Source organism: Leopardus geoffroyi, chromosome B1 (genome assembly GCF_018350155.1).
Source record: "Leopardus geoffroyi isolate Oge1 chromosome B1, O.geoffroyi_Oge1_pat1.0, whole genome shotgun sequence".
Taxonomy (NCBI): Eukaryota; Metazoa; Chordata; class Mammalia; order Carnivora; family Felidae; genus Leopardus; species Leopardus geoffroyi.
The window spans coordinates 24124876-24144064 of record NC_059327.1 but is presented as its reverse complement, the minus strand read 5'-3'; the positions used below and the strand labels follow the sequence as shown (position 1 = coordinate 24144064).

Below are 19189 nucleotides of genomic sequence, written 5' to 3'. Positions count from 1 at the left end.
TTTATCAGACACAATTATGTGTGAGATATATGTTGACTGCTATAGCACTGAAGATAAACAACGAAGATGCAGATGTTGGTCTAAGGGGACATACACCTTTATTAGATGGGGAGGGAAAAAATAAATAATCACACAAAAATGTGGGAATTCCTAGCTGAGAAAAGAGCCCTAAGTTAAAACTATAACGCATTATGAGTTGCTGTTTACACATACTCTTCAACCCGTCTAAATCCTTTGGCACTGAATTGGGATTTTGGCATTGAGCAAACAGTTATTATCTTTGTCTAATAAAAAAGTGCCTTGATCACAGGAAGATCATGGCCACCTTCTTCTGGTTTTGTCAACTAGCCGGTTTGAATCTGAAATACTGCGATAGTGAGAAACTGCGTTCCTGAGAAAATTTTATCACAGAACTATAAAGGTCTGAAAAAGTTACTGTTGTGAAAGTATGGCTTTTTTAAAACATTTAAATCGTTTTACTTTTTTTTTCTATTTTCATTTGAGCAGTGTTTTCCGCTCATCCCAATGAGAAGGGCTGCACCTGATCTTTATGAAATAATTTGGGTTTTGCTTAATATTTATATTGTGTTTTCTAAGACAAAGACTGTCTCCCAGGTTGATACTTTGATTCAGCTTTGAAAATGATTTCTAATGTGTGATTTACTTTTTAAATATCATTATTGTTGTCTTTTTTTCATCCTATAGAAATGTATTTTGGAACGTAATTTATCTATCAGAGAGTAACTATATAAAACATCTTTTTTATTGACATATAAAGTTGTATTCGTTTTAGGTGTACTACCTAATGATTTCATGTACGTAAAAGTTGTGAAATGATTACCGCTATAAGTTACATAAAATATCACTGGACCCCAAACCTTATTTATTGAATCAAGATCATTCATTGATTACTTGATAGATTTTAATATTTCAAATTTTATTAACAGTTGCTGTGATTTTCTTGGGGAGAAGTCCCTATGAAGTTGTCATCTCACAATTTTCTGGGTAGTGAGGGCTGTTACATACAACTGTGCCTCTTAGAAACAGCACATTGTCGGGAAGCAGCCTATTCCATTGGAAATACTAGACTGAGGAATCCATCATAAGGTAATTAAGTTCTGTCTTTTTCTGGTTACTATTCATATTTGCTTTGTATTTCCCTTTACATCACATTCCCTGACCATTTATAGCTTTTTTCCTACTCTCTGCCTCCTCTTTCTTTCTGCCTAGATGTGTCATGTATTTCATTGTCTATGTTGGATTTTCTGGAATCCTTATTTTTACTAATTCTCCTCTAAATTTTCTCTATAACTGCTTTTTCCACACTCCTCATGTCTGATATATTTATTTTTATATTCATTGTATGTTTGTTAGGGGCAAAAATATACAGAAGGTTACAATAATAACACACATTTCCTTGCCCTCAAATACTTGGCATTTACCATGTAGGCAGGGAATGTCAACTCTTTATCCAAATATGTAGCACAGTTTCTATTTTACTTCTTTACATACCAAGGGCCATCAACAGTGATGGGAAGTCTGACATACGTGGAAGAGCCAGAACTTACCTGAGGTCTTGGGAAGGTTCTGCTCTGACGTGAGGTGTCTCAACAGAGTGCCCGAATACTGCTCCTTCGGTGCCTGAACAGAACATGAATCCAGGAGTCAGCAGTCGATACAAACAAGCAGACAGACATGTTGGTTTTCATCTCAATTTTTATGCATCAAATATGCATTCAAAAAGGGGACAGCTAGAAACAGGAGTACAGAACATGAAATAGAAAAATTGGAAAAAGTGTTCAAGGTAGTGAAGGGCCAAGAAGGGTAAATCTAAATGTCCCTTGGTAGCTAACTTTTAAGATGACCGTATTTAGAAAAGTTTAGATTGAGGTAGAATTTTCACTCTCTGATCAAACAACAAAGATCCATCCCCTTCCCCTTTCTTATTTCCCAGGTAAGTATATTTGAGGGAGGGATAGATCACAATACTCAGTTCTGTCTTTCTACAAATGGCAGAGCATGAATGAAAATGTGGAGACGAGCTCCTTTGTAGTATATCATTAACTCTTTTTTTTTTAATGTTTATTTATTTTTGACAGAGACAGAGCATGAGCAGGGGAGGGGCAGAGACAGAGGGAGACACGGAATCCGAAGCAGGCTCCAGGCCCTGAGCTGTCAGCACAGAACCCCACACGGGGCTTGAACTCACACACCGTCAGATCATGACCTGAGCCGAAGTCGGATGCTCAACTGACTGAGTCACCCAGGCGCCCCTATCATTAATTCTTTAAAGACATAGGTCTCATGGGACACTTGGTAATTCTCCCCCACACAGCGCCCACTTTTATTAGAGTGATTATCAATAGCAATTTAATTTGGCTTCTTTGGTACTAAGGCTCTATCTAAAACCATAAACTGCTCAAAATCATTTCTATAGAGTTGACCTCATGTGAGGTCCTGGTTACCTGAACAGGTCATGCACTCTAACACTTTGCTCAGGCAGTTGAATAGTATTCCATCTACACTTTCATTTATTGACTCCATGTGATTTTCCTGGATCCCAGAGCTTTTCCATAATTTAACTGAGCAAAATAAAATGATCTTCCTTTTCAAAAATACAAAAAAAAATTGATGACAAAATCTCATTTTTGTTCTTTTGTAATTTCACATAGATGTTTTAGATCATTCCATCTGGATTAATTTTATTTTCTTTTGGTTTAATCTTCATCAAACATTTTGGTGTAAAAATGTCATGTCTGCTCCTTCAATGGCCCCAACACCAGCTTAACAATACACATTATACAAAATAATACAAATAATGCAAATAAAATACATAAATTTTAAACCTATAAAATAAAGTTGCTTATGCTTATTGTGAAGAACAATAAAAAATGTATTGATTCAGTATATGAAAAACAAGCAATGATTTCTTCAGTAAACATGAAATTTTCACTAGAAAATTAGAGCTAACACCTAAATTCCTTAAAAATAAGTGGCTTTATATAGAAATATACTGAGATCACCAGACAACTCCTGTACATAAAACAGCAATGCAGACCTTGATCTTGAATCAGAGAGGAAGAGATTTTTTTCAAAGACAGTAACATGGTTTCATCTATATTATGGTTCTAAGGATAAATTTACAAGGTTCTGCAGTAGTAAATTCCTAAGATTACAGATTTCAATTTATAAGCTAAAAGCTATTGGCATTTGTTGACCTCTAACTGGGTTGGTTTTACTACTTGTTGATGTTTTGTTAAAGAGACTGCAGGGCATATGATATATAGACAGACTATCAGAGCAATTATTTCTTCATGGAGTTTGCTCTTTTGATATTTTATAAGGTACTTTATTTCTGTGAGTGGAAAATTATTAGGAATAGGTCTTTGAAAATAAAGTAACAGTTTTAGATAAAACCCTAATTTTGTGATGGTGGTGAAGGTGGCATTTGAGAAAACATTCCAAGGTATAAGTTTCATATCCCAACGAGAGACCCCTTTATCGTTTTAAGAGGATATAACTTCCAGAAAAAATAGTTATCCATCTGTAAAGTTTAAAAATTAATTTCCACTATTCTATGACTTTGAAGACTTCCCAAATGAGATGGCAAAAATATAATTAAAGAACAGTAGCAATATTTATTTTCAAACATCGAATGGAACATATAGTAACTTAGCACAGAACATATCAGGGAAAGTAAAAGGGGAAAGCTATCAAAGCTTCAATTTTTCAAAGAGGATTAAAAGCTGATAGAAGTCTTAATTCTAAGTATCAGTATAGAAAATTATTGATGATTTAAAAACAAACTATTCTTGAAGAAATAATGTATAATCATATCCCCTAAGGGGCTAACTTGAAAACTGAATAAAATAACATAAATAAATTACTAACTTATAGACCTCCAGATAATGAGAAAAGTACTCTTAACTTCTCCTTTATTGTCCCAGAATGAGCCAAGGGGGTAATAACTAAAAAGCAATAATGATAATCTTAAAAGGAAATCAGTGAAAGAAGATAAAAGCCATCTGAAGCAAGCACATACTCTCACAGCCTAAAAAGTCAAAATTAAAATACATATTTCTGGGGCGCCTGGGTGGCTCAGTCAGTTGAGCACCTGACACTTAATTTCGGCTCAGGTCATGGTCCTGGGGTTATGGGATACAGCTCCATGCTAAGCATGAGTCTGCTTAAGAGTCTCTCTCTGTCCCTCTCCCTCATTCATGCGCTCTCTCACAAAGTAAATAAATAAATAAATAAATAAATAAATAAATAAATAAAAATATGTATTTCCTTTGTAATTTTTGAAAGCTTATTTGTTTATTTTGAGAGAGACAAAGAGAGAGAGAGAGAACATGAGCAGGATTGGAGAGAGAGAGAGAGAGAGAGGGAGACAGAGAATCCCAAGTAGGCTCTGTGCGGCCAGCACAGAGCCTGATGCAGGGCTCAAACTCACGAACTTGAGATTACGACCTCAGCCGAAATCAAGAGTTGGACACTTAACCAACCAAGCCACCCAGGTGCCCCTAAAATACATATTTCCTTGGAATTGGGAATTTTTATAAATGTCAGATGATTAGTAAGGTTGCCAGACTTAGCAATTAAAAATATAGGGGATCACATTAATTCTGAATTTCAGATAAATATGAAATATTTTTTAATATAAATGTGCAATATTTGCATGGGTCATATTTAGAGTAAAATTGATGTGTTGTTTATCTGAAATTCAAAATTAAATCACTATATAGTATACCTGAAACTAATATTACACTGTATGTTAACTGTTATGTTAAATAAAAAATAAAAAAATAAAAAAATATTTTAAAAATAAATGAATTGTAACCTATCCTCAAAAAAATATTTCAACTGGGCATCATGTATTATACCTGGTGACCCTAACCATCAGTCAACATGTATTTGATACCAAGAGTACAGATGTGTACAGACCACATTTACTTTCATTTCAGAAAAAGAAGGAATGTGTGATGAATTTTCATATTGTAAGCTATAAAGTCCACGGAAACCGAAAAGACAGAGGGACAGAAAAAGGACAAGAAGGTGCAAAACGCAGATGTTTACTTATATATCATAATATATACAATATGTATGTAACTTGTTGAATAAAAACAAATAAAGTTGTTTTTAAATTTTATTCTATTGTATTATTTACTTATTTATTTTAATTTATTTGATTTATTTTAATTAACTTTTTAAAGTTTATTTATTTATTTTTGAGAGAGACCACAAGTGAGGCAGGAGCAGAGAGAGAAGGAGAGAGAGAATCCCAAGCAGGCAGGCTCTGCATTGTCAGCACAGAGCCTGATGCAGGGCTCGAACTCACAGACTGTGAGATCATGACCTGAGCTGAGGTCGGATGAAGCTTAACCCACTGAGCCACCCAGGTGCCCTTTATTTATTTATTTTAGAGAGGGAATGAGAGCACGTGCACAAGTGAGCTGGGGAAGGGGTATGGGGTGGGGGGAGAGAGTGTGTGTGAGAGAGAGAGAGAGAGAGAGAGAGAGAGATAGACAGACAGCGAGAATCCTAAGCAAACTCCATGCTCAGCAAGCATCCCAACATGGAGCGCGATCTCACAACTCTGGGATCATGACCTGCGCTGAAATCAAGAGTCAGACCTCCACCAACCCAGCCACCTAGGCGCCCCAAATATTTGTTGTTTAATGTTGTTTTAAGGGACCGTTCAAAAGGGTATAATGTTCTATTCTGCTTGACTGTATAGATGTTGAAGGGTATATCAGTTTAAAGTGATGATGATGGGGCGCCTGGGTGGCGCAGTCGGTTAAGCGTCCGGCTTCAGCCAGGTCACGATCTCGCGGTCCGTGAGTTCGAGCCCCGCGGCAGGCTCTGGGCTGATGGCTCAGAGCCTGGAGCCTGTTTCTGATTCTGTGTCTCCCTCTCTCTCTAACCCCTCCCCCGTTCATGCTCTGTCTCTCTGTCCCAAAAATGAATAAACGTTGAAAAAAAAAAATTTAAAGTGATGATGATGTTTTAAGACTTGGGGAAAACATAGACTGTTGACTATTGTAAAGGCCAGGAAAGATGAGACAAGCAAACTTTTGGGTCAAAAAAACACTGGATGTCATTCAATGATAACAACTGGCTTCAAAACCAAGTAAGCAGGATGGCATATTCTGCTTTGCTGGGGAGGAGAAAGACTATATACATGGACTGTGATCCTACTCCACATTTAAAGACAGTTTAAGACAGTGTAAGAAGAATGCTACTTTTTACAAATGCCTAACATAAAATGCCATCCTCCCCACCAAATGAAAAGTGCCATTAAAATTAAATTTACATATCCCTCCTAATGTGGTTATCCATACTCTAAATGTTTACTTGAAGTTGTTTGCCATTAGCCCCAGAACAGAGGTCACCAAAAAAAGAAATCAAACCAAAAATACTTGGTGTTCCCAGGTTCTTCCTCGAGTTCATAGTAACTAAATATATATTTATATTTATATTTGTATTTGTATTTGTATTTGTATTCGTATTCGTATTCGTATTCATATTCATTTATATGTATGTATGTTCTGTGAAATGTGACGTTTTTCTGGCCACTAGCTTCATAAATTCCATTACAGAAAATTTCAGAGAAAATTTCATTGGCTTTGTGTGGAGACACCTGTGATCAGTAATACACATGGAAGCAAAACAAAGATACCCCTGTGCTTTGAAATATTAATTTGACATAAATTATCTCATTTTTTCTCACAGGCTTTTTTATTTGTTTAGAGAGAGAGTGAGTGGGGGAGGGGCAGACAGAGAGGGAGAGAAAAAAATTATCTCAAGCAGGCTCCACTCCCAGCGAGAACGTCGAGACATTGGGCTCAAGCTCACAACTGTGAGATCATGACCTGAGTCGAAATTAAGAGTCAGATGCTTAACTGACTGAGCTGCCCAGGGGTCCCTCTCACAGACATTTTTAATGTAAGTAGATAATATATTGTTTACATCTGAAAAATGAGGAAGCTGTAATCAGAGAAATTAAATACCGCATTGGTGAGCTAGAATTTTGACCTTCAGGTTTTCTGATGTATACACTAGGCACTTTGAAGTCAGTAGACAGAAGGAGACAACTCCAGCTCCTTCATTCTTACCTAAATGACTTCAGCAAGTCATTTAATCGGTCCAAACTTCAATTTCCATAGATATAAATAAAGATAGAAATAACAACCTTACAGGTTGGGTTAGGGTTTTCTTAAATAGGATATAAATGTCCCTGGTTCGCTGTAAGAATTCAGTATTCTTTAATTCCCTCTGTCACTTTTATTTATGAAAATCAGCCACAGAAGACATACACATTGTGTTTGTAGAGTTAATGGCCCACCATGGGTCCAGTCATTAGTACGTGAAATCGCTAATCCTAAAATGTCAGCTTCAAGTTACATGGTCTCATGCTTAATTCTGAAATCTGAAATTTAGACGCTGTAAAGAGATTCTTAAATAGTGAATTAATTTTATTAATCAAGACTCTATTCAGTAGTCAAGGAATTCCCTAATGCAGCTGCTTAGTTACCAGATACGATCGATCAACACCCAAAAACCTGAGAAAGAAGTTTCTTCTAAATAAAAAGTTATGTCCAGCATAATCTCCCTTTTAACTGAACTTTATCCTGATGCTTAACTGCAGAAAAATGAAAACAAAAATGCATAGCAGGTCCTTTACTAACTACAATGGATAGCTGCGATTTTTCTGTGTTTTATACTTAGCTCTCTGCGTGGGGTTATCAGAAATTCATCATAGGAGTAGCTGGATTGGTAAAACAGTCATTAACTCCACCAGGGCTTTAGCTCCCTTTTAAAAGTCAAAGGAAGGGGCACCTCGGCAGTTCCACTGGCTAAGCTTCTAACTCTTGTTTTGGGCTCCAGTATTGATCTCATGGTTCTTGGGATTTAGCTGCGCTGGGTTTGTGTTCACAACATGGAGCCTTCTTGGGATTCCGAGTCTCCTCTCTGAACCCCCCCCCCCCCAAAAAAAAAGATAAACTTTTTAAAAAATAATCAAAAGAAAAGTTAAGGAAAGAGTAGTACAGGACGCCATTCCTGAGGATATTTCTCTTCTCAATGTGAAATCTCAGTCATGGAATTTATAAGAATTCCAAGCTAGCAATTAGCACTAAGAACTTAAAGAGGTGGAATCTCACTAGTGGTAGCAGCAGCACCTTCAATATCCAGTCCATAGGACAGTTAAGAGACTTAAATAATAATAATAAATAAACTTTAGATGGACAGTACTTTAAATTCCTCCACTGGAATGGGGCTGAAGTCCAGAGTGCATTCACTGAGCTCTCAGGGGCAAAAATATTCCTATTTATTCATTATCGCCAAGTTTGAACCTGTGCTATTGAATGCACCTAAATTCTTTGGTTAATTATATTGAAATCCCTTTCCATTGTAAATTATAAATTATATAAAATTATAAAATCATAATTAGTTATAATTTCAAATTATAAAATCTTTTTTTATTGTATTTGAGATCAGGGGCCTTTTTCACTCTGTAGTGCCACTTCCTAGCACTTTATCTGGTATAAGATAGACTTTCATTAAATGTCCTCTCTGAAGTTGTTGCAAGTCAAATGAAGAACATGGCAGTGCTTGCTGTCCAGGAAGAGACTGGGTGTCCCTAGGGCCTCCATATCAGCTGTCAAAAAGGGCTTCAGGAGAGAAGGCTAAGGCCTGGCATGGAATATTGGCTGTTCTGGAGAGTGAGAGAGAAGAAAAAAGAGAAAAGCCAGATGGAAGAGGAACAAAGGAATCAGGAAAGGCACACCCTGGGAAGGAGGCCAGAGAGAAGTAGAAACATTTAAATTCTTGGACACTGCTTCTGCCTAGCATACAAAACTTTTGTAATCTGAGCCCATCCACCTGCTCAGACTTCTTCTCCTTTACTTAGCTATGAAATCTCTTTACTAATTTTTCCCACCTTTTCAGGTAAATGTAATCTGTTCATCCTCTCAACATATTTAGGGTGTACTACCTGTCACACCCATTCTAAATTATGTGTTATTCCCCATCTAAACTAAAAAAATTACAGACATATTGCTCATATTCCACTGTATTCTTGTACACAACATGGTGCCTTACATATTGATGTATCAGTATCAATATTGATAACGATCAATATTTTAAGGACCTTCTCTTGAAAGTTTTTCTTTTCCTCCTGTTTTTAATGCTAGTTTAATGAATAGTAGAATAGTAAGTCAGAAACTGGGCAGGGGGCGCCTGCGTGGCTTAGCCGGTTAAGCATCCGACTTCGGCTCAGGTCATGATCTCGTGGTTCATGAGTTCGAGCCCTGCATTGGGCTCTGTGCTGATGGCTCAGAGCCTGGAGCCTGCTTCACATTCTGTGTCTCCCTCTCTTTCTCTGCTCCCTCCCATGCTCATGCTCCTGCTCCTGCTCATGCTCTGTCTCAAAAAGAAATAAACATTAAAAAAGGTTAAAAAAAAAAAAAAGAAACTGGGGAGTATGCTGAGATGCCCTCCTGTGTTCAATTTCAGTATTAGTTTACTTCTTTCCACAACTTCAATATCACTTTTGTTTTCTCTCAGTTATTCCTCCATACCACTGCCATCTAACACTCTAAAACAAAACTTATTGTGCAATTCTCACTTAAAATGCTTCCAGAATCCAATCGCCTATAGAAGTCAAGCCCAAATGCCTTAGTAGAATTTACCTCTTAGCAGTGCTATCTATGCATTTTACACTTGAGTGACAATAAAACTCTTGCAGGTTTTGAAATGTTTACGAACTGTCATGAATACTACTTCGTCCCAACTTACCCCTCAGCCTCTCTCCCCTTTGATAATAATCTCTACAGATTTTTGAGGGGCTGATTCTAGATTATTTTCTCTGTGAAACAAACATGTTCTGGGTCCTTTCTGCTCTTCCTCTATCTGGTCAGCATCCTCGGCCCCTTGTGAAAATTCCTGGTATAGCATTTATCACATTGCTGTGCAATTTGCTTTGAATTCTTATCTGGTAACTTATGAGTTCGTTGAACTCAAAGACTTCGCCTTAACTAATTTTGCACACTTAGCACTGTTCTTCTGATATATAGTTGAGGCCAGTAAGTGAAAGAAAGAATTGGGAATGGAAGAATGAAAGCATGAACACATTAACAATTATTCTATTTATAATTTATGTGTAAAACATGGGAACTTCCTGTTTCTTACTATATTTCTCTGTTCAACACTTCAATACAGATCAGGTTATTAATAGCCTGAGGTGACTATCTACTATCTGCATTTATTGAAACTGTTATTATGAGCCTAGCCAATGTTAATTATTCCAGTGAAACAAGGAAACAATATTGTTAAATTGTCTGTCTAACGGAAACAAAGAACACCATGTTGTTCATTTGAAACTGGAGAATAAGCTGCCAAGATTTCTGAAAATAAATTATTGCAAAATCTGTTTTTACTTTTCAGTCAGCATTTTTTATGATTTAAAAAATATCTCAAGGCGTTTGCTCCCAGATGCCGAATCATGTCCTCTCTTCCACTTCTGAAGGTTTTCAGAAGATAAAAAGATAATGGGAAAGATACTTAATCAGATGGAAAATGCATTCGAATAAAACTATTTTCTTCAAGATGCAGTATATTTCAAAAATATTTGATTTGTCACCAATGAAAAAAAGACTCAAATATATCGAGTAGAAATAATATGGGGAGCCCTCTTACTCATGTTTTATAACCTTCACGTAGCTTGTATTATACTAGCATTTGCTCCTCTGAAGAGGGGAGAATGCCTCTTCATTTGTTAACTCATTCTATGGCTTTCGATGAAGCAAAAATAATGGAAATTTTAAAGTATGTGTGACGAAAACAGAAGGGAAAAGAAAATAAATTATTCTCATATTGAATGCATATGTAGTTTGGTGAAAATTACATCTAGGGAAAATATACAGAAATAATCCCTTCTTCAAATTCCTTCCTCCCCCCACAAAATATTAGAATAGTTAAGAAGAGCTCTCCTCATTCACTCTGAAGATATATTTTCCAGGAAATAATAAGAAATTCTAAGGTCTAAGATTACTGACGTTGTCATTTTGCCCTTTAATAATCACTAAAGGAATGGGTAGCAATACACATCTGGGGCTTTTAGAAAATCCTAAATGAAAAAATGTCACCAAGAGCATATCTTTAGTAAACATAATAATCATAAGATTCTATTGTTATGGATTTGTTAAAAGGCAGGAATGTCTGAATCGATTTATCACTACGTTATAAACATTCTAACAGAAATTGAAATATAAAACTATGAAATAACTTGATAACAAATGAACTATCTATATTGGGGTTTGTTTTTTTTTTTTTTTTTTTGTAAAAAAACGTTCATAAAAGAGTAGTTCATGGTAAGATTTAGAAAATTAATAAAACCAGATCTCTAGGTGAAGTATCTTTTTAACACATTTAAATAGATTTTTTAAGCTTTGAAATATTTAATCTAGGGGCTCCTGGGTGGCTTAGTCGGTTATGCGTCCAACTTTGGCTCAGGTCATGATCTCAAGGTTGGTGGGTTCGAGCCCCACGTCGGGCTTTGTGCTGACAGCTCAGAGCCTGGAGCCTGCTTTGGATTCTGTGTCTCCCTCTCTCTCTACCCCTCCCCTGCTCACACTCTGTCTCTCTCTGTCTCTCTCTCTCAAAAATAAATAAACATTAAAAAAAATAAAAATAAAAAAAAGAAATACTTAATCTAGTAGTCTATTTTGTTTTGATGTTGGGCATTTTACCTAACATGCAGATGGTATATCTAATACTAGTTTTGCTTCTTTAAGGTCATGTTCATCTTTATGCATGCACATTTTCTGTGTAGCCCTCTCCTTTAGAAACTCAGTCATTCCTCAATCCATATGCCATTGAAGCTTTTCTGATCCTTGTGGAAATTCACTTATCTAAAAATCTGCTGTCAGTTGCAAGATAAACTCATGTTTCTTTGGGGAAGAAAAGTGAATACCTTAATTCTGCCTTTTTGTTAGATTTTATGCCTCGGGTTCTTCACCCCTATTTAGATTATTCTCTGAAAAGAAGATGGGCTTTCTACTGCTGTTAGCCAGAGACAGGAAGACTGTGTTTCTTACTGGCACACCGTGCTGATCACTACCTGACGGAATGCGCAAGGAGAGGGACTCATCATCTCAGCCATACTTTTATTTAATTCCTTAATTCCCTGCTCCTAAGATTTTTGATACAATGCCATCAAATGGGTACATTTCCATTGCTTTTTATGGGAGGTAAAAATCAGTAGGGAAGTTGTCCAAAACAGAGAGTACATGATTGTCTTCAATGGCTTCAGATATTACATTCTTTATGGATTTATTTGAACCTTCTACAATCTTTTTTTTTATTATGAAAAAACACCCTCGTATATTCAAAAGATGCTAATTCTGTAAATATCTTTACAAGCCTCAGCTACACGGTTAATCTGTACAAACAGACATGTGAACAAAGCTAGGACTTTTAACATGATCTCTCATTAAACACAACTTACACTCTCCTCAAGAAACCCAAGTGATCCTAAAACATCACAGTTTTACCTATCATTTTCTGAGTATCTCTGTTGATGTGGACAAAGTCAGAATCTGGAATCTTGGCGCAGACAACTTGCCTTGATATTTATGTTTTCAGTCATTTAGTAATAACTGAGTTTTATACCAATTCAGGTGAAAAAATGAAGTCTCCAAAGCCTATCCTGTAATAGCAGGATAGTGTGGCATCCACAGATAGAGCCCAAATGGGAAACAGCCAGGTACACAGACATCGGAAAGCAGTTGTTAGTGCCAAAATAAATTTCCTTCATCCTTTTATTTCTATGAGGTTTCACTTTTTTTTTTTTTTAACTTTTTGTTGTTCCAGATTGCTCCTGTGAGTTTTATGTTATCAGCTGCCATGTAATTCATTGTGTGCCAATAGGTAAACAAAGAGAGTTCCACTTATTTGGGTTTGTTTTTTACCCACAAGAGGACTGGTAGCATTACTTTTAATTAATGTAAAGAATAGCAGGGTTTTTTTTGTTTTTGTTTTTGTTTTTTGCTTTGTTTTGTTTTGTTTTTACCAGAACTAACCCTGTTTTCCTCTATAATGATATCTTCAGCATGAGCACCCATCATATTCCCAGCTGGGATTGCCATGAATACCTCTGCACCATACTTGGAGCAATTCCAAGCAGAGTAAACCATTAGAGTTTTATGCAAATCATAACCGGTCTGGGTATCCACAGTTTGTAGGCAAGTCCAGGGATCTTCAAAATTCTTGAGCTCTTATGTCACCCTGATTTTCAATGTGTGGTCTGTGTGCCACACTAAGTGGCTTTAAAGATGGTGGTCCTCTGAGCTACAAAATAATGCTTCAGAGTTTTATAGAAATCAAATCTTTGTATATAAATGGGTCTGTGCTGGTAAGTTGGGGGGTGATGTACAACAGAATCATGATTCATCTAGATTCGTGATTTTACATTTCTGGAATACACTGGTATACTCACCAAATACCTCACCAAATGGACCTGTTAAGCAGAGACACAATATTCTGAGTATAAAGTTTCCATGTTTTTCCAGAAAGCATAAGGTGTAACACAAACATACATATCTGTGGGTGTGTGTATGTGTGTGTGTGTATGTAGAGTATAGCATCTCACTGAGGACTACTAGACCCAACTAATTTAGTTTGTGAGTCCTGACAATATTATCCAAATAAAATTCCAATCTAATAGAAACATTTTCGGAGAACTGGAAAAGAGAAAACATGACGCCTTAATATATCAAGGATATTTTCAATACCAAACTCAGACAAGAACAAGACAAAACAGAAGATTTAAAGATTCACATTCGTTCATGGGTATAGATACCAAGATCCTAAAGAAAATATCATGTTGAAACCAACAATAAAGTAAGAAGCATCAGGGTCATTTCTTTGGCATTTATTATAGGAATATAAGTTTTGTTTAACAACAGAAAATTAACAAAATTATCAAGAGTAACTTATTGCTGGAGAACATTATCTAATCATATCAAAAGATACAGATATACCACTCAAAAAGTTCAAAATTCTTCCGTGATTAACTACATCGATCACAACAATGACCGCCTTTTAGGAAAATGGAGGTGAACTTTCTCCCACAGTTAAGAGTCATCTACAACAAAACCTACAGCAACCTCAAACTTCCTGGTGACACATTAAAACATCTCATTTACGAGCAGCAGCAGTACAAAGGTGTGATGTGGTTTCACCTTTTGTCTCGGATCACCACTTCAATTCAGCTCCCCACTACAGTTCTTGTACTACCCCTTGGTCAGAAGGGAAGGAAGAATGAAGATCTGTGAAAAGCATATTGTTTGGGGAAAAAGTAACAAATGTCTCATGCTTCATGTATAATACAGTTTTCTACACAGAAAACCTAAAAGAACCTAAAGGTAATTTAATAACATTAGAGAATTATTTTGACTCAAAATTTAATGAAAGTTCTGGAAGCGCTTTATAGAATGAATCATCGAATTTAATCAAAAGATATTAAAGCCATTTTAAATGTAAGAATGTAATGTGATAACAAATAAGATATTAACTTAAAGTTGTTCATTTTCTCCAAAACCTTGAATAGATTTAATGCAATCTCAGCTCATCAATGATGTTTTCATGGAATTAGACAAGCTGATTTTAAATCTGTATGGAAGAATATTGGGCCGAGAATAATAAAGCAATTCTGAACCCCGTCCCCAATTTCAGTAGGAAGATTTTTCCCTACCACATAACAAGACACATATAAGGTTCAAGTTACTAAGTTGGCGTGGCTGTGGTAAAAAGAGAGAAATAGACAGTGGAATAAAGAAGACTCCAGAAACTTACCAAAGAACTTACATCTGTATGCAAACTTGATTTATGACAGTCACTATGAAAAATAAGTGAGTAACAAATGATTATTCAATAAATGATGCTAGGATAATTGTTTACACATATGGGAAAATCAAACTGTATTCATCACTTATGCAAAATAAATTTCAGCAGGATTAAAAATGTGATGGGTCAAGTTATAAAATATGTAGACGACAACATAGGAGAATATCTTTTTGACTTCAGATTAGAGAAGGATTTCTCACATAGTAAGGAAAAAAATGATGATACTCATATACTGAAATTAAGCATTTCTGCTGAACAAAGAGCATCACAAGAAGCTGAAAGGCAAACCTTGACCTTGGGGAAGATATTTGCAGTACATATAATTGACAAAGATCAATTTCCAAATACCAAAGAACTCTAAACAGTAATTGAGAACAATTAAACTAATAGAAAATGACTAAGAACTTGGGGAGACACTTCACAAAATAAAAAGGTAATTAATATTCAATAACCATCTGGGAAAGACAGTTCATTTGTAATCAAATGAAACAAATTAAAACTGCAATGTGGCGCCAAGTTAAACCCTCTAGTCTTGCAGAAACTTTACAGTGAAAAAACATATTTCTTATGGGAAGGTATGGATAAACGCCTAAGACAGAAAACATATAAAAGTTTAAGAAAACAAATTTGACTATATTAATATAAAATGTTTCTTAACAATAAAATATACCTTAAACAAAGTTAGATACTAAAACATATACATAGTCAACAGCAAATATAATGGATAAAAAATTACGATCTATAACTTTTTTTAACGTTCGTTTTTATTTATTTTTGAGACAGAGAGAGACAGAGCATGAGCAGGGGAGGGGCAGAGAGGGAGACACAGAATCTGAAACAGGCTCCAGGCTCTGAGCTCTCAGCACAGAGCCCGACATGGGGCTGAAACTCACGGACTGTGAGATCATGACCTGAGCTGAAGTCGGATGCTCAACCGACTGAGCCACCCAGGCACCCCAATAATTACCATCTAGAAAATATAAGGAACTCCTACAGACCATCAAGAAAACAACCCATTCTAAAAAAATACTAATAAATAATTCAAAAAAGAAACTTGAACAGTCAGTGCAATGGGGGCGGGGGGGTGGTACTCCATGTTGGGCATTATAAATGAAAACCAAAAAGAGTTGTAATTTTATTTGAATCTTTTCTAGTGACCAGGATGCTAGAAAAGTCAACCTGTCATGTTGGTTTCTATCATCTTTCTGGCTGAATAAAGCATTATTTTGTAGTTTCCACGTTAGGCTCATAGCCAAGGGATGCTATTATGTGGCTGTTTAGAAAGTGACTATAAAATATTTGTGGAATTTATATAAAGTGCATTTTTCACTGAAAATAAACTTTCTTGGAATTCTTTTTTTAGGTAGCTCTTTTAAAATAACACACCTTACTAAATTTCCAGGCTTGTTTTGAATTAAAAAGGTTTTGCCTTCTTTTAAAATCTTACCTGAAATATGAAAATAGAAATCAGTTAGATAGAAGTTAGATAGATAGTTAGATAGAAGTTAGATAGAAGTTAAAGTTTGCTATTCAGTTAAATGATTGTGTGGCAATATTTATTTTGTTAATTCACTACTCAAAGTATCAGAAAGTATTTATTTTTTCAACAGGGTAACATTGGAGGGGATATACAATATCACAGAAAACATGTCAACGTGTTGTCTTGCTACGTCCCATTAGCAATGTGGCATTCAGTAAGCCAATTAGCTATCTGAAATCTTAATTTTCTTATATGTAAACAACAACAACAACAAAAACCCCAAACCCCAAAACCAAAACTGTGTGTCTTCTCCTCCTCACAGGACTGTGATTTTTTTAAAAATATTTTTATCCATATTATATCTGTGTTATTTATATCTATGTTACTTCACGATTGCTTAGCATTATTGGTTATGGGTAAAGTCAGTTTAAAAGACTTACTGATCTATGGTGGTTTAGGAATATGAGAATTCTTATTCACTGCTGATGAGAGGGCACATAATGAATACCTTCTAGAGTCCTTATACTTTAAACAAATAACTCAGTTTCAAGGAAATTATCCTAAAGAGGTATCTTTGTATACAAAGATGTAACTACAAGGAATTTGATGACAGCCCTGTTTAGGTTCATTGAATATAATCCAGATGTCCAATAACAGGGAATTAATTAGTAAATTATTGTGGTTCAATAAAATGGAATACTTTTAGCCAGTTAAAATATAGAACACCATTGAGTGACATGAATTAAAAATGAAAATGAGATTTCCATAAGATATGCATAAATATCTTTTTTTAAAAAGAGCCTCATAAAGTCTCCACTGGTCAACATCCATCATTTGGCAAGCTTCTTCATTTCCCCTCCCCTTGTTTTTAGGCCCTTTTTTTCTCCTTCATCGGATTAGAAACTCAAACATACTGCTTAATTTGCAGAGAAGTTTGGGCAACATTGTTTCCTCTTAAAGCTTTCTACTTAAACACATAAAAAAAGCTTTTAATGGTATTTTCCTAAAAAGTGAACCAGCCACCTTAAAAGATAGCAGTATCTTAATTAGATATCACCTTAAATTGAAGTATTTAGGTAAATGTTGCCTAAAGATAAATCACAGTCTTGAGAGGTTATGAGATTTCTGTCAACTGTTGGCAGGGAGAATGACCATATTACAAAGACATAAGAGAGAAGATTTAAGCTTGGTGGGAAGTTTGTAAGAATTAAAGTTTTGGATAATTTTCAAGGCTCAGGTTCCATATTTATTTCACCTATCATGCAATAAAGGATTGATGAGTAAGAAGACTGGCTGCCGAAAGTTTATTCTGATTCACTTGTTCCAAAGTCCAAACCAACGAGGGTGATTACTAATGACTATCAAAAAATAATTCATTTCATTTCTCAGTCAGGAACTTCATAGAGGCCATGCAATGAAACATACTCTTCATCAATTTTGTATGGGTTTTGTATTCGTACCCATACGAGGAGAAATGTTGGAAGAATTGTGGATAAGAAACGGATTCCATAAACAAGTATTTCACTTGATGTAGAAGAGATTTGCAACATTTATATTGTGATTAAGCTATTCTAAAACATCTTCCTTCCCAATTTTATAGGCATGTCACATGAGATTAATAATTCATGTCTGGAACCATGATCAAATCCTATATATTTTATTTTCTGAATGAATTGGGAAAATTTCCTTGGCTCATGTCTGATTTCAGCTTACAGATATGGAGGACAGTTCCAGAGTACCTCAGACTCATATACACTACATCTAACTTCGAGAATGTGGTGATATGTATATGTATAATATGTAGTATCTCTCTGCTTCTCAGAGTGCCAGGAAACAGGCTCAGCCCAAGTAGCACCCAAAGGTCACCTCAAAATGCCTCACCAAGGAGTTAGTACTCCGGAGGCTACCTTTCAACCAATGGGGGGAAAGAGCTGATGAATAAATGCACCAGACTTGTCTTTCAGTTGGACAATTATGAGAGGCAGTTTATTTTTCAGCTTGGCCACATTTATTTTTTTCCTATTTGAAAGACTATTTCTACTTCATCTACTTCCATAAAGCATTTGGATGTATACATAAGTGAAATCTAAAACATATAATCATGGGGCACCTGGGTGGCTCCGTCAGTTGAGTGTCTGACTTCAACCCAGGTTATGATCTCACGATTTGTGAGTTTGAGCCCCACATCAGGCTCTGTGCTGTCAGTGTAGATCCACTTTGGATCTTCTGTCCCCTTACTCTGCCCCTCCCCTGTTCATTCCTTCTCTCTTTTAAAAATAAATAAACATTAACAAACAAAAATAAAAATAAAACATATAATCATAAACTAAAGATACAAATTTTGTACCAAGGAAATACAATTTAGAATAGAAGAGTAAGATCAGAGGGGCGCCTGGGTGGCTCAGTGGGTTAAGCTCCGACTTTGGCTCAGGTCATGATTTCATGGTCCGCGAGTTCAAGCCCCGTGTCAGGCTCTGTGCTGACAGCTCAGGGCCTGGAGCCTGCTTCAGATTCTGTGTTTCCCTCTCTCTCTGCCCCTTCCCCGCTCACACACCGTCTCTCCCTCAAAAATAAAGATTTTTTAAAAAAAATTTAAGAAAGGAGCAAAATCAGAAAAAAAAAAACAGAATGTACCCATAAAAGTCACAATGTATAAGAATGTGATTGAGCCACCAAGGTGATCAGAACTCCCTGGTGAAAAAGGGAAAATGGGAAGTAAATAAAAAATTTCCTAAGGTATAATATGTATCCAAGAAGTTCTCATATCAGAATTATATGACTCCATGCCTGGTTGTATACAGA

At 35.8% G+C, this 19189-nt stretch overlaps 1 protein-coding gene across 5 annotated transcripts in view; it reads right to left on the bottom strand.

Moving 5' to 3' along the window:
• The window catches only part of SGCZ (sarcoglycan zeta), a 1098717-nt gene that overhangs the window by 28096 nt on the left and 1051432 nt on the right, over window positions 1–19189 (bottom strand). For all 5 annotated transcript variants that reach the window (XM_045455204.1, XM_045455238.1, XM_045455211.1 and 2 more), the window contains exon 6: window positions 1569–1641. In XM_045455204.1, coding sequence (XP_045311160.1) covers window positions 1569–1641 — 73 coding nt within the window. The remainder of the gene's footprint in view (window positions 1–1568; window positions 1642–19189) is intronic.